This window comes from Miniopterus natalensis, chromosome 19 (assembly GCF_054644295.1).
Source record: "Miniopterus natalensis isolate mMinNat1 chromosome 19, mMinNat1.hap1, whole genome shotgun sequence".
Taxonomy (NCBI): Eukaryota; Metazoa; Chordata; class Mammalia; order Chiroptera; family Miniopteridae; genus Miniopterus; species Miniopterus natalensis.
The window spans coordinates 34,633,651-34,647,473 of NC_142099.1; the positions used below are offsets into that span (position 1 = coordinate 34,633,651).

The 13,823-nt window shown below is 50.2% G+C and overlaps 1 protein-coding gene across 1 annotated transcript; it reads left to right on the forward strand.

Moving 5' to 3' along the window:
- The first annotated feature begins 564 nt into the window (after positions 1 to 564).
- Positions 565 to 1,200, forward strand: SMIM42 (small integral membrane protein 42). The gene has a single exon (XM_087828210.1). It carries the CDS (start codon positions 664 to 666, stop codon positions 1,198 to 1,200), a length of 537 nt encoding a protein of 178 aa, XP_087684336.1. The 5' UTR covers positions 565 to 663.
- The last annotated feature ends 12,623 nt before the right edge of the window (positions 1,201 to 13,823 follow it).

Here is a 13,823-nt window from a genome sequence, read left to right on the forward strand (position 1 = left end):
ACTATAACATTGCCTGAATGTAAATTTCAATGTATACAGAGAAAATAGTAAAATTATAAGTGGAGGGTAAAGGGACTTAAAGGGAGGTGCGTTTTCTACACTTTCTACTTGTACTGGTAGAATATGGACACCAGTAGATCATGTTGATGGATTCATTGTGTATCTTGACTTCAAGGGCGGTTACAAGAATCTACAGGTACAGTAAAAAGCCATAGAACTATATGCACACATGTAGCCCAGTGTCCGTCTACTGGATGAAAGGTACCTGGGACCTCTCTGTGTTATCTTTGCAACTACCTATATAAAATTTCAATTTCAATACAAGCTGAATTTCCTTGGGAACATAGCCTAGCATAGTGGAATGAGGAAACAATAAAAATCTAGCCCTAGCAAAAAAAATGAAATTATTTCAAAGTGAAGAGTAAAAAACATGAGTATTGAAAGGGCATTTCACAGGGTAGCAATTTCCAGACTGGAACCTTCACTTCAGACCCTAGCCTCACCCTCAAGTGACATCATAAAGCCCCAGAAGCCCCACCCACCACCCAGCGGTTTTGCCAGTTGAACTGTTGTCTCAGGACTATGTTTTCATTGGAAGCAGTTGTTCGACCCTGCTGAACAAACTTCTCTGCCTGCTGTGTGAGCATCAGGGTCAGTAGATGTATGGCTGCCGCTCCACACCCATTCCTGGGATATAACAAAGGGCAAATCCGATTCTCTTGGTGTTTTCTTGGATGTTTGGGCAGTCTGCTTATACCACATCTCTCAGCTCTTTGGGGGAAACCTATGTCTTCCCCACAGCTTCCAGCCTTCTTATGGGACAAGGGTACACTCACCACTGCCATATGTGATCCTGCTTACCTAGTAAAAGTTCTCTTCTTCCTTATACTCCTGATGGCTCTAGTCACTCTACTGGTCCTGGTCTATAAAGTAACCAAAGACAAGGCAACAAGAACAGAGAAGAAAAGGAGCCAACACTGCCGGCCTGAAAGTACAGTTCTCGGTGGAGACAGCACTGAGGTGAAGATCTGGAGACCCAAGAGGCAGGGCCATCTTGGAGCCGTCTTAGAGCCTAGAGCCTGGGAACGAAAAGCAGCTTTAGCCACCCAATTCCCCCAATGCCAGATGCTTCCCCCGGGCCTCAGTTTCCTCTCTACCACTTCCTCCAGTATAATTCATACTCATCCTGCTGTTCTCTGACTTGTCCAGTCTCCTTGAGTTTGAATGTTTTTTCTCTGTGAATCTTCTAGAGTGAAATTAGAAATGACTCTATTTCTGCATTAACAGAGGAAAGGAACAAGCAAATGGAGAATTAGAATATTGATTACAAAGCTCAAATATTTTTTAATTGGGCATGTGTTGACCCTGGGATATTAAAATTATTGGGAGTTTACGACATCTCAACTATAACAAAGCTATACTTAAGACTCAGTTTCAGAAGATTCTTGAAATGGAACAGCTCACTTAAATTCTAAAATACTATATACACACACACATACACACACATCCCTCCTGTTCACCTAATTCTGGAAATAAAGAGTATTACCTCTCCAAAAATTATTTAAAGCACCAATTTTGTGGGTTTGCAAATTTTAAAAATATATTCTAAAATGATTATTTTTTTATCTTTTCTGAGTTTGTGACAAGTTAACTGCCGTTTGAAATGAAATCCATACCCTCATCCATTTAGGCTTCGGTTACCCTAAGGAGCGTTTGACCACTTTCCTGGAAGAAGTTAGTATTTTTCTAGGAGAAATATCTCTATGCCCAACTCCACTGTTAACTCTTCCTCCTAGAAACACCCTATCAGGTGTCCCTTTGTCTCCCTCTCACATGCATTTGACTCTGGCGTCTCTCAAGCCAAGAGTTCCTCCCTCAAAACTTTTCCCATTGTTTAGAATCATGGGACTGTTCAGCCTCTCTAAGAATAAGCTCCCCCCACACACACACACGCTGCCCCAGTATCTGGGCTGTGTGCTCTGCATTTCTATCCATGGGTCTTTCTCTCACAGTGTGTATTGACATGAGTGAGTATGATTTCGAAGCATCTTTGTTGACTTCCACAGAAGACCTGTGCATGCCTCAGACTTGGCTGAAAGATCCTCAGAACTTCTAACACTCTCCAGATCTCCAGATCTTTCTCTCCTATCCAACAAACGCCTCTACTCATCATACATGTTTACTGAGCTCTTGCTATGTAACAGGCTCTGTCCTTGGTGCTGGAGATACCAGAGAAAGGAGCCCATTTCTCTCCTGCAGCTTATATAGATAGCATAGTGAGAGATGGATGTTAATGAACATCACATACATGAACACACAGAAGTGCTCTGAAAAAAAAAATTTTTTTTTCTTTATGAGGGTATGTATCAAAGGAACCTGACCTAGACTGAAGGCTTACCTGAGGAAGTCATGCTGGGGCTGAGAGTTGAGAAAAAGGTGGAAGTTAAACAGGTGAGAGGAGGGGACAGAAGGGCAGGCATTCTAGATAGAGATTAGTATGTGCAAAGGCTTGTAATGGAAGGAGTGTCAATGAGATAAAAAGACAGTGGTTCTGGAGCGCAGAACGTGAGTAGGAGAATGGAACAATGTGAAGCTGGAGACCTAGGTGGGACTGGATCTCACAAGACCCTGGTGGACAATACTAATTGGAGATGGAGATGGGGTAGAGGCAGTCTCCAAGGTGCCTCCTAGCTAGGACAATCCTTTATTTAACAGCTATGTGTATTATAAAACTCCTGGCCCGGTGGTTCCATGCTTCCCAGGGAGTCTAAGTCACTCTATTTTCTTGTATCCTCCAGGATCCCCCACTCCCCAGACTCCTCACACACCCCAAAGCTACGTTTTAGCTTTCTTTGGAACTGACAGACAAGCCAGGTTGCACTGTATGCTTATGGCCACCTGATGGTAGCAAAGGGTCAGCAAACCCAGTGTCTGTAGTGACTACAAGGCAAAGGAATTCTCCCGCACTGCCATACACTCTTCAGAGCTGGATAGTCATCCATAAAGGCCTATAACCATGTCATCCAGAGCAATGGGAATCTCTTATCCAGAAAATCTCCTGGGGTGGAAATTTTTAAGGCATGTACTATATTTTGAGCATCAATTATATGCTGGATCTTAACACACAGTAACTCTCTTCTGCCTAAGTACCCATGAAAAGAACATTATTCCTCATACAGATGGGCAGTTGAGGCTCAAAGGCTCAAACAGAGAGGCTGATTATCTGACCAAAGTCTCACAGCAGAGCCAGCTTGTCTTTCCTCTTCCATGCTACCTCTAGCATCTATTGTGGAATAAGACATCCCCTACCTTGAAGCAGCTCTTCTTTCCCTATCAAAAGTCTCTGCTCTAAACGCCACTAGTATGAGTTTGTGTGCTCTTGTTCCTGGGGTGCCCTGAGTCTTCCTCTGTTGCCTCCTCCTCTGGCTACTCTCAGCATCTTTAGACAGATCTGTCTGCAGCTCCAAGTCCTACCGCAGTAGGGGCAAACCAACAAGTGCCAACCACCATAATCTATCCGGTGGGTAACAGGGACCGGAGGGAGAAGGCAGTGAAACAGGTTACACTGCTCCCTCCCTCAGCGAGCTTCCAGCTCAGATGTGGCTGAGGGTTTCCCTTGGGCCAAGAACAATGCCAGGTAGTTTCTGAAACAGGCCAAGGATGAAGTACATTTTGAAGCATGAAGGACCCCACTGGGCTACATCTATCAGGGAGGGGTTCCTGAAACAGGTGAAGTGTTAGGAACAGCCTAGATTTAGGACTGGAAGGGAGCACTTGTCAGGCATGACAAAGACAGTGAGCCTGCCACACGATGCATGTAGGGGAACCGTGGGAAATCAGGTTAAGAAAAGAGTACCAGCCAGTGGTAAAGGGCCTTGAATGCCAGACTATGGTGTTCGATTTCAACCAAGAAGGACCCAGGGAAGGTTTTTGACAAAGGGAGTAACAAGTGAAATAAACATTCAAAATTAATATGGCATAGTCAATGTGTAGGACGAATGTGAGTCGGGAGAGACCAGGCAGGAAGGCCAGTTAAAATGCTAGTTGAAAACAAAACTTAACTAAGTTCCTGGTTCTTTTCTGTTTCAGTGACTTTGCCTATTCTGTCTGCCACCTGAAATGCCCTTTGGTAAACATTTCTCTGCTCAGTGGTTTTTTAAGGGTTATATGAGGAAAGGAAAGTGGTATTTAGAGAGGTCCATCCTCAGGACTTCGTCTAAAAGCAGGCAGTGGGAATGGAGACCTTCACCCACTCCCATTCTCCTGCCCAAGGGCAGAGTGATTGTGTCAGGAGCTGAAATGGGTATGCCACAGCTGGTGATGTGGTGGGCCACTTCTTCTCTTTTTCCCTTTATTTTTTTTTTTTTTAATTTATTGGTGAGAGAGAGAGAGAGAGAGAGAGAATGTCCATTTGTTGTTGAGCATATTTATGCAGTCACTGGCTGATTCTTGTATGTGCCCTGACTGGGGATCAAACCTGCAACCTTGGCATATCGGGAGGACACTCTGACCAACTGAGCCACCAGGCCAGGGTGGGGCACTTTTCTTGACAGTTGTCTTCTCAAAAGGATGTGAGAACAGGAGGAAACCCCCACTGGTCTTTCTCCACTCCTGTAGATGCTCTAACTGTTCCAGCCTACTAAAACTCAAACATCATGGATTCCCTAAGTGGGCAGCAGCCTGAGACTCAGAGCTGCCCAGAGCTGCCACCATCCAGACAGAATCATGAAGTGTCAGAGCCAAAAGGGCCTTAAATCATCCAGAATTCCACCCTCATTTTACAAGAGGAAGGCTCCTGCTTCCCAGAGAGGATGAGGGAGGGAGGCAGTGAGTGTGGAATAGTGGCTAGAGTATGTACTGTGAGGTCAGACAAGCCTGGAATGGAAACCCAGCTCCACCACTTCACACTGGCTGTGCGTCCACACGCAAATTATTTAAGCCAGTGGTTCTCAAAGTGTGGTCCTGGGATCCCTAGGAGTCCCCAGGATGCTTTCAGGTGATCCATGAGGTTGAAACTATTTTCATAAAAACATTAAGATGTTAGTTTCTTTTTTCACTCTCATTTTGTGATGAGTTGAGAGGCTATATTATGTATCTTCTAATTAAGTTCAGTGATAAAGAGATTGGAAAAATATAGAACAATGCCATTTTTATCTCTAGATGTGCTGTGTTATATTAACACATGATAATACATTGTTGTTTTTATGTGAATAAGTAGTTTTTAAAGTTCAGTGTTAATTTCTATATGTAAATAAGTATGGATACATTTAACCCACATAAACAAAAGCTCCTTGGGTCCTCCATAATTCTTAAGAGTGTAAAGGAATAATGCAACTTAAAGTTTGAGAACCACTGATTTAAACTATGTCCCATTTCCTTATCAGCAAAATGGTCTTAATACTTACCTCACAGAATAGTTTGAGGCTTTTTTTTTTTAAGTATCTTTATTGATTTCAGAGAGAGGAAAGGAGGGGGGAGAGAGAGAGAGAAACATCAATGATGAGAAAGTCATTGATCAAGCCCGCAACCTGGGCATGTGCCCTGACCGGGAATCGAACCCCAATCGCCTGGATCCTAGGTTGAAGCTCAACCGCTGAGCCACGCCCGGCCAGGCAGTTTGAGACTTTAAAAAGGTACCTCAGATAAAATGTAAAATCCTGCTCCAGGTTTCACAGTAAGTTAGTGACTGCGTTCATTAAGATCAGATATTGTGTGTCTTGCACCAGCACCCTTTCCAATGTTACCTCGGGGCTGTTCTTGGCTTTCTCTGGGGCTGGTAGAGCTGAGGCTGAGGTCTGGGGAATGAAGCATTGTGCAGTATGAAAATGCTTTGCTGCTAGAAGCCAGTGTCTGCATGCACAAAGTTCCCCTCTGCCTAGGGCAGATCCCTAAGATAAGGTCACCATACACTGAGTAACAATCCTACTTCATTACCACGTGCCACTTACAAGATGCCTGTTGATAGCAGGTGAGCGCCTAGAAATGTTTGTGCATCTGTAGTTTACCTCTGACCACCTCCAGACAGCATGTCCCCACCAGTAGAACAGCAGAGAGGGCTCAATAATAATAATATAATAATAATAATAATAATAAGCTCTTGGTGCTTCCAGAACAGGAAATGTCACTTCAGATCATGTCTTTCTGAAGCCTCTGTTTTAAGAGATGCGACATTTTGCACCCATGAGTAAGGGCACAGGAATGATTACGCAAGGACAAGGGAAACACTCCTGAGGAGTCCGTTACCGGTTCCCTTCAAGGAAGAAGGATCTCGCTGTTGCACTACCTCCCCAGGTCCTTTCCGCCACTGCTCCCACCCCGACAATGAGTCTGTCTTAATTCTAATGACCATAAATACTAGAAGGAATCAGAAGACGGATTCCCGGACCAGCATGGCCACTAATTCTCTGTGTCAGTGGGAAAAAATACCCACCTCATAGGATTGTATATCTTAAAGAGAGAGATATAAAGGACATTTGTGAAGTCTATGGTGCTATAAGCCCTTTAAGAATTTAATACCTTAGGCAGGAAAAGCCAAAATAGGTTAATCCTTATGTACATATCTTCATTAATCTCATTAATGTATGCAGAAAAAATATATATGTCTGGCTTGGGTCAGAAAGGAGCAGTGATTGAACAAGGTCAAATTCCTTGGAGTTTGTGGGTCTCTGTGTTTAATTAAAGTTCAGTCCAAATAAGATGGCTCTAGGAGAGAACCATACGAATGTGACATGGGGGAAAGTGTAGTTTTCTGTTAATAATAATTAATGCCTATATAACACTTAGAGTTTACATAGCAGTTTGCCCACATTACCCCCTGACTCCTCCTAAGAGCAGAGAAGACTCCCTTAGGAGTCTTTCTTAACAGATAAGTAAATGGGCTCAAAGGAATGAAGGAACTTGCTCAAGGTCTCCAAGCAAGTCAGGGGCACAGACAGACCCCGAGTCTCAGGCTTTCATTCTTCCAGCTGTGTGACTCCGGAAGACTAGGGCAGGGAAGAAGTTCCCACCCCCTCAACTGCCAAGGACATGGGGGGGGCAGCCCCATTGCTGGGGGGCTTTGCATGGCCCAGCTTACCCAGCCTGCTAAGGGGAGCCAGGAGGGATTCTGGACCCTGCCTCACACCGGTGAATGCCAGCAGCCTTTCCCTGTCCGCCTGAATGGCAACCAGCCTTCCTCTTCAGCTTGAAGGAGCTGCCACCATTCCTGAGTCTGGCTCCCTCCCACCGCCCAGACAAACCGTCCCAGGCACAGCAGGGCGCCCCATGGCCACAGGCCAGAAGCACAGTGAGTGTGAGGGGCTGTGTTCACTCCAGCAGCCCAGGGCAGGTGAAGAAGCCGACACCTGAGGTGGAGGCCACCTGGAGCCCAGCCGGGCCTGAAGGTTTGAACTTACCTCTGTGTGTCCTAGGGGCTCTCAGGCAGGTCAGAGCTGCCTCGTCTGGAAAAACACCTTGGCAGGCGTTCCAGAAAGTCCTCCTGGGCAGACCGAGCAAAAGGCAGGCCCTGGGCTGTCAGCCTGCTCTCTCTGAAGGAGGGTTTATTTCATTACTCCAGTTGTCTCACTCTAAGTTGCATTTTTTATTTCACATTAACATTTTTTTAGCCAATTTCTTCTACTCTTAACCTGGCACCCACGGATAGATTTGGGGGTCTGAGAACCTGGATGGGGGGGATGCATTTTCCCTAACCTCTGAGTGAACTGGTATTTCTCCGCCACAAGCCCCGACGGCAAGTCCTACGCCTCCGTCTCTAACGGGAACCAGGCTGCCCTCAGGCTGCAGCTGCCCTCAGGCTGCAGCTGCCCTCAGGCTGCAGCTGCCCTCAGTCCGCCAGCTGCCCTCAGTGTGCCAGCTGCCCTCAGGCTGCAGCTGCCCTCAGGCTGCAGCTGCCCTCAGTCCGCCAGCTGCCCTCAGTGTGCCAGTTGCCCTCAGGCTGCAGCTGCCCTCAGGCTGCAGCTGCCCTCAGTCCGCCAGCTGCCCTCAGTCCGCCAGCTGCCCTCAGGCTGCAGCTGCCCTCAGTGTGCCAGTTGCCCTCAGTGTGCAGCTGCCCTCAGTGTGCCAGTTGCCCTCAGTGTGCAGCTGCCCTCAGTGTGCCAGTTGCCCTCAGTGTGCAGCTGCCCTCAGTGTGCCAGTTGCCCTCAGTGTGCAGCTGCCCTCAGTGTGCCAGTTGCCCTCAGTGTGCCAGTTGCCCTCAGTGTGCAGCTGCCCTCAGTCTGCAGTTGCCCTCAGTGTGCCAGTTGCCCTCAGTGTGCAGCTGCCCTCAGTGTGCCAGTTGCCCTCAGTGTGCCAGTTGCCCTCAGTGTGCAGCTGCCCTCAGTGTGCCAGTTGCCCTCAGTGTGCAGCTGCCCTCAGTGTGCAGCTGCCCTCAGTGTGCCAGTTGCCCTCAGTGTGCCAGTTGCCCTCAGTGTGCAGCTGCCCTCAGTGCGCCAGTTGCCCTCAGTGCGCCAGTTGCCCTCAGTGTGCAGCTGCCCTCAGTGTGCAGTTGCCCTCAGTGTGCCAGTTGCCCTCAGTGTGCAGCTGCCCTCAGTGTGCCAGTTGCCCTCAGTGTGCAGCTGCCCTCAGTGTGCAGCTGCCCTCAGTGTGCCAGTTGCCCTCAGTGTGCAGCTGCCCTCAGTGTGCAGCTGCCCTCAGTGTGCAGCTGCCCTCAGTGTGCCAGTTGCCCTCAGTGTGCAGCTGCCCTCAGTGTGCAGCTGCCCTCAGTGTGCCAGTTGCCCTCAGTGTGCCAGTTGCCCTCAGTGTGCAGCTGCCCTCAGTGTGCAGCTGCCCTCAGTGTGCCAGTTGCCCTCAGTGTGCAGCTGCCCTCAGTGTGCCAGTTGCCCTCAGTGTGCCAGTTGCCCTCAGTCTGCAGTTGCCCTCAGTGTGCCAGTTGCCCTCAGTGTGCAGCTGCCCTCAGTGTGCAGCTGCCCTCAGTGTGCAGCTGCCCTCAGTGTGCCAGTTGCCCTCAGTGTGCAGCTGCCCTCAGCCCAGCAGTTGTCCTCAGTCCGCCAGCTGCCCTCAGTCCGCCAGCTGCCCTCAGTGTGCCAGCTGCCCTCAGTGTGCCAGCTGCCCTCAGTGTGCAGTTGCCCTCAGTGTGCCAGCTGCCCTCAGTGTGCCAGCTGCCCTCAGTGTGCAGCTGCCCTCAGTGTGCCAGCTGCCCTCAGTGTGCCAGCTGCCCTCAGTGTGCAGTTGCCCTCAGTCCGGCAGCTGCCCTCAGTGTGCCAGCTGCCCTCAGTGTGCAGTTGCCCTCAGTCCGGCAGCTGCCCTCAGTGTGCCAGCTGCCCTCAGTGTGCAGTTGCCCTCAGTCCGCAGCTGCCCTCAGGCTGCACCCGCCGCCGGCCCCCGGGGCACCCTTTACACTCGTCGTACCCGAGGGCAGGTCGGCCCCTCCGCCTTGCGTGCCCAGCTCTGCAGGCAGAGGCGCCGCCCCCGGGGCTGCTGGGGATCAGAGAAACGGGGTGACGAGCTCAGCGCGGGCCGGCCGGCGCCCGCCTTCCCGACACGGAGAAGGCGCTTCGGCCCGCGTCTGCCGCCGCCTCACGGCCTGTTTCAGAGCCGGGGCAGCGCCGGGCCCCGCTGCACCGCCCGCGCCCCCGCGGGCACGGCCGGACGCCTGTCCTCCCTCGTCACCCGCGACTCCGCGGCGCCCACCGTGGGCCTCCCCTCCCGGCGAGGGGCGGGGCGCCGGCAGACGGCCCGAGCGCCCAGCCGGGGAGAGGCCGGGCGCCCCCCAGCGGGCGTCGGCGCCGGGGGCCCAGGGGGCGCTGCTGCGGGGGGAGGGGCCGACCGTGCGCCCGCAGCTCCGGCGCATGTGTGGAACTTCTTTTCTTGCGTGGCTGGGGAGGGGCTGGTTACGGGGCGCCCGGGGCTTCACAAGCGGTACCTGCCCGGTAACTACGTAAAGATAAACTGGGCAACCTGCAGGCGCTGTGCGAGGAGGGGCGGGGAGCGCTGCGGGGCGGACCATCGGGGGGCGGTGCCGGGCGGGGGACCCGCTGCTCAGCCACGAGCGGGCCCGACAGCGCGCCCGGGGGCCGGCGGCTCCGGCTGGAGCGTGCTTTTCCCGACCCGCACTGGCCCTCCCAAGCGATGCCAGCGCCCCCGAGAGCCCGGTCCACGCCCCGCTGCCCTGCGCGGGTCCGAGGCCAGGCCCCCGGGACGGCTCTGACCAGACCCCGAGTTCTCCGCTGCGCCCCCTGCCGGAGAAGCCGCCCGGAGCCCCCAGCCCCCTGGCGTCCCGGGTTCTGACCTGGGAGCTGATGGGAATGCCAGGTTCTCAGGGGGTTCCTCCTCTTCTCCCAGATTCCCGACCCCACACTCTCCACTCCCACCACCTTCTCCTTTTTCCTTCCCCTTCCGAGCAAAAGTTTGTCTGTTGCGTAACAGGATATTTTTAATGTTCCCAGGAGAAAGCGTGGAAGACATATAGCCTACGAATCGCCTGCACATTTTTTTCAATTAAAATGGTAGCGATTTTCACTGTAATCTTGAATGTATAATTATGTTGACCAGCATAGAGGCTAATAAAAATAAATCAAACCTATAGACATATTAAGCTTTTTCTTTTTTTTTTTTTTAAACGGAAACACAGGCTGCTTAAGCTCAGGGATTCTAAGACTTTGGTATTAAATATTCCCAAAGCTGAAGAGGCTCCACTTCACCATCAATAAAATGGAAAAAATATTATCTTTCACAAAGAGTTATTGCTTGGTGCAAGTCACGCTGCTTCGTTCAGTTATTTATTCCTGGAGCATTTCCTGAGAGCCAATGGGATGTCTGGCACTGGACTCGACACAGTCCGTCTGTATCCCCAAGGAAGAGAGCAGGGTAGGTGAGGATCTGTGGAGCAGCCCGAGGCAGCAGTGATGGTGCCCTGCACCGGGGGTCCGGGAGAGCTGCCGCGAGGAGGCCGTGTTCTTTAGCACAGAGCTTGACTCCTCAGTCCCTCGAAACAGATTGCTACCCGCCGCCCTCTCACGGTATCTATATACTGCACCTCAGTCTCTTCTCTGAACACCCAGGTGAGATCAGCCCTCCCCACTTCATCTTGGCTCCCAGAGCCCAGAGCCACATACACTGGCTTTTTTCTCACAGTGAAATTGCCTGTGATTGTATCTGCTTCCCCAGCCACAGGCCTCACAGATCAGATACACACCATTGTTGAGCTGAACGGGCCTCTCGGTCCTGGATCACTCTCCATCTGGCTCTGTCGCTCTCCGGTGTTTTCTACCCCCTCCATCCATCTCCTCCATCTGGCTTCTGCTCACCCTCCTCTCTGTTTATCTGCCTGGACTCCTCCCTTCTCCTTTGTTCTCTCTCATAAGAACTGTAACTGAGGAAGGGCTTCTCCTCACCATCAGGCCCCTCATTCTCTCGCCGCACAGCCTGGAAGGCTCTGTTTGTATCACTCATCTCCTTGTGCTCTCTGCCTTCCTGTGGCTCCTCCTCTTTCCTCTAAGCTTTGGCTGAGCTCTGGCAGGTGCTCCCAAATCCCACACAGCTTAAGCAGAAACTCTGTTCCTACACAGACCCCCACCATATTTTCCCATCCAGGCATACCCGAGTCCATACCCACATCCCCACCCCCTACACATACTTTACTGTACACACACAAACACACCCATGCACCAGGGGTCTTCAGCTTTTCAGTAAAGAGCCACTTTGCTTTTCCTGAGGAATAGGAGATGCCTTGAGCATTAACCCACAAGTTCTTTGGAAGAGATGCCCTGCCCTGCACTATTGGAAAAATCCAGCAAAACTCAGGGGACAGGATCCTTAGTTGATAGCAGGCTTGGAAGAAATTCAGCAAGGAAGTTCGGGTCCCCCACAACACAAATCCTCTTCACACTCCAAGCCACATGTCATTGCAGCTCCTGGACCACAGTCCCTGGTCAAGTACTGAACTAGGCTCTCTTCCTCCCAGCCTGCTTGGCCTTCCTCTTAGTTCCTTGCTCTCTGAGAGCCTTTCAACCTCCTGCACACTGAGGACACGACCTCTGAGGTGCCCTGCAGCTTTGGATTTCAACACACACACACACACCCCTTTTCTCTCTAACCATCCCAGTCTCCACATACTCTTTTTGTGGCTACTCTGGGCAGGGCAGGTGAGTGTCTGAAACACTCTTCCCCTGCTTCTTTCAGATATTCACCTGCCCTGCATCACTCCCTGCCCCAGCCTGCTTTGCCACTCCCACACTTTCAGACTACTCCTGGGCTCCCTTTGTACAGGGAAACTTCCTGAGTCAATGAGCACACAGAATACTCCCCTGCCTAGGAAATTCTGGGTTTGTCTTAACCTGTAACACAGAGACATGGATTAACATAGTTCATAGGGCCTCAGAGTTCATTCAGTGCAATCTCTTTATTTTATATGAGAGAACTGAGACTGAGAGAGGAGGTAAGTTCTCTAGAGCCCACAGCACATTTATCTGAATATGAATGTAACTGAAACAGGTTCGGCTGCCTGCCTCAATGAAAGCCAAACACATGAGACAGTTGCTGGTGCAGAGGAAAAGAGGTTTATTCAGGTGCTTCGACCTGGGAGAATGGTTGACTCCCATCTCAAAGACCATCCTCCCCTTTCCTTCTCAAGGCTGTTGTTCTTATAGAGATAGGGAAGGGAAGGCTTTTTTTTCTATCCAATTATCTTGCTAGCTTTTGGTGCCCTCCAGCCCTATCCAATTCATCCTTCTAGCTTTTGGCATGCTCAGTGTTAAGAACCTCCCCCTGTGCCATCTTGGCCAATGGGGGAAACTCCCCAGTGCTCCCTGACAGTCTAAAAGTATCAGTGCATCCTCTGCACATCCCCCACATGGCCCACCCCACCAAAGTGGCCAGCTGGCCCACACTCCTACTGACTGTCTACGGTAACATGAATAGCATGCATTCACTCTTTGCACAATGCTCATGAAGATGTCTTCATGGACACAAGTTTCACTGCCTGACACATGATGGCAATGGTGAGGGTGTAGGAGCTCTGGCAGGTGCTCTGAGAACAGCTCTGCATGGAGACCACTGGGGAAGACAGTTTTGTGGGGGAGGAACAAACTTTCCTCTACCTTTAAGGTTCTCTGGCTAGTCTAATAATCAAATAGACATGAGCCAGATTAGCAAGAAAAAAATAACCAAATTTAACGCATACATATGAATGGGAACCTTGCATAATGAGAAAATCAGAGACCCCCATATGCAGGAGAGGTTCAGGGATAGAAAGGGTGATTGAGGTATATTAAGGCATTCTGAGCTAAAGATGAGGAAATATACCTTGGGGACTTCAAAGAGTCATTGCAGCATGGTAAGAAAAACTGACATTTAGTAAATAGAAGTTTGCTCTGTCCTACAAATAGGTCAAGAGAAGTTATCTCTGATAATTTATTATTATGGGTAGAACCTGTAACTCAAGTTTTTCTAGAAAGTTAAAGGGAGGGACAGAGCTTTCTCTTGAGCCTGCAGCTAAAGTTGCCTTTTAGCTCAAAGTAATCTGCATACCATTAAGGCACATCTTGGGATAACTAGTTCTGAACCCCCACAGATTCCAGCTTCTTTCTTAGCCATCTAGAGGGTTCTTACAGTTGAGGAGATGGTCAACTGGCAGGTTCAGTCACCCTTCGCCCAGAGGATATCACCCCAGGAGATGCCAGCCTAGCAGTCTACCCCTCTCTCTTTCTCACTCTCACGCTTGCTCTCTTATCTGGGAGACTTTGGGCTTCAAGAGGGAACCCTTCTGGTGAAGGAGCAGGCCGTAGTAAGACCGCTGGAAAGATACATGCTTATTCTTGGGTCAGTCTCAAATTTTTATCACCTGGAGATGATGGGAAGGGTGTTGTGAGCACAGGGACAGAGAACAG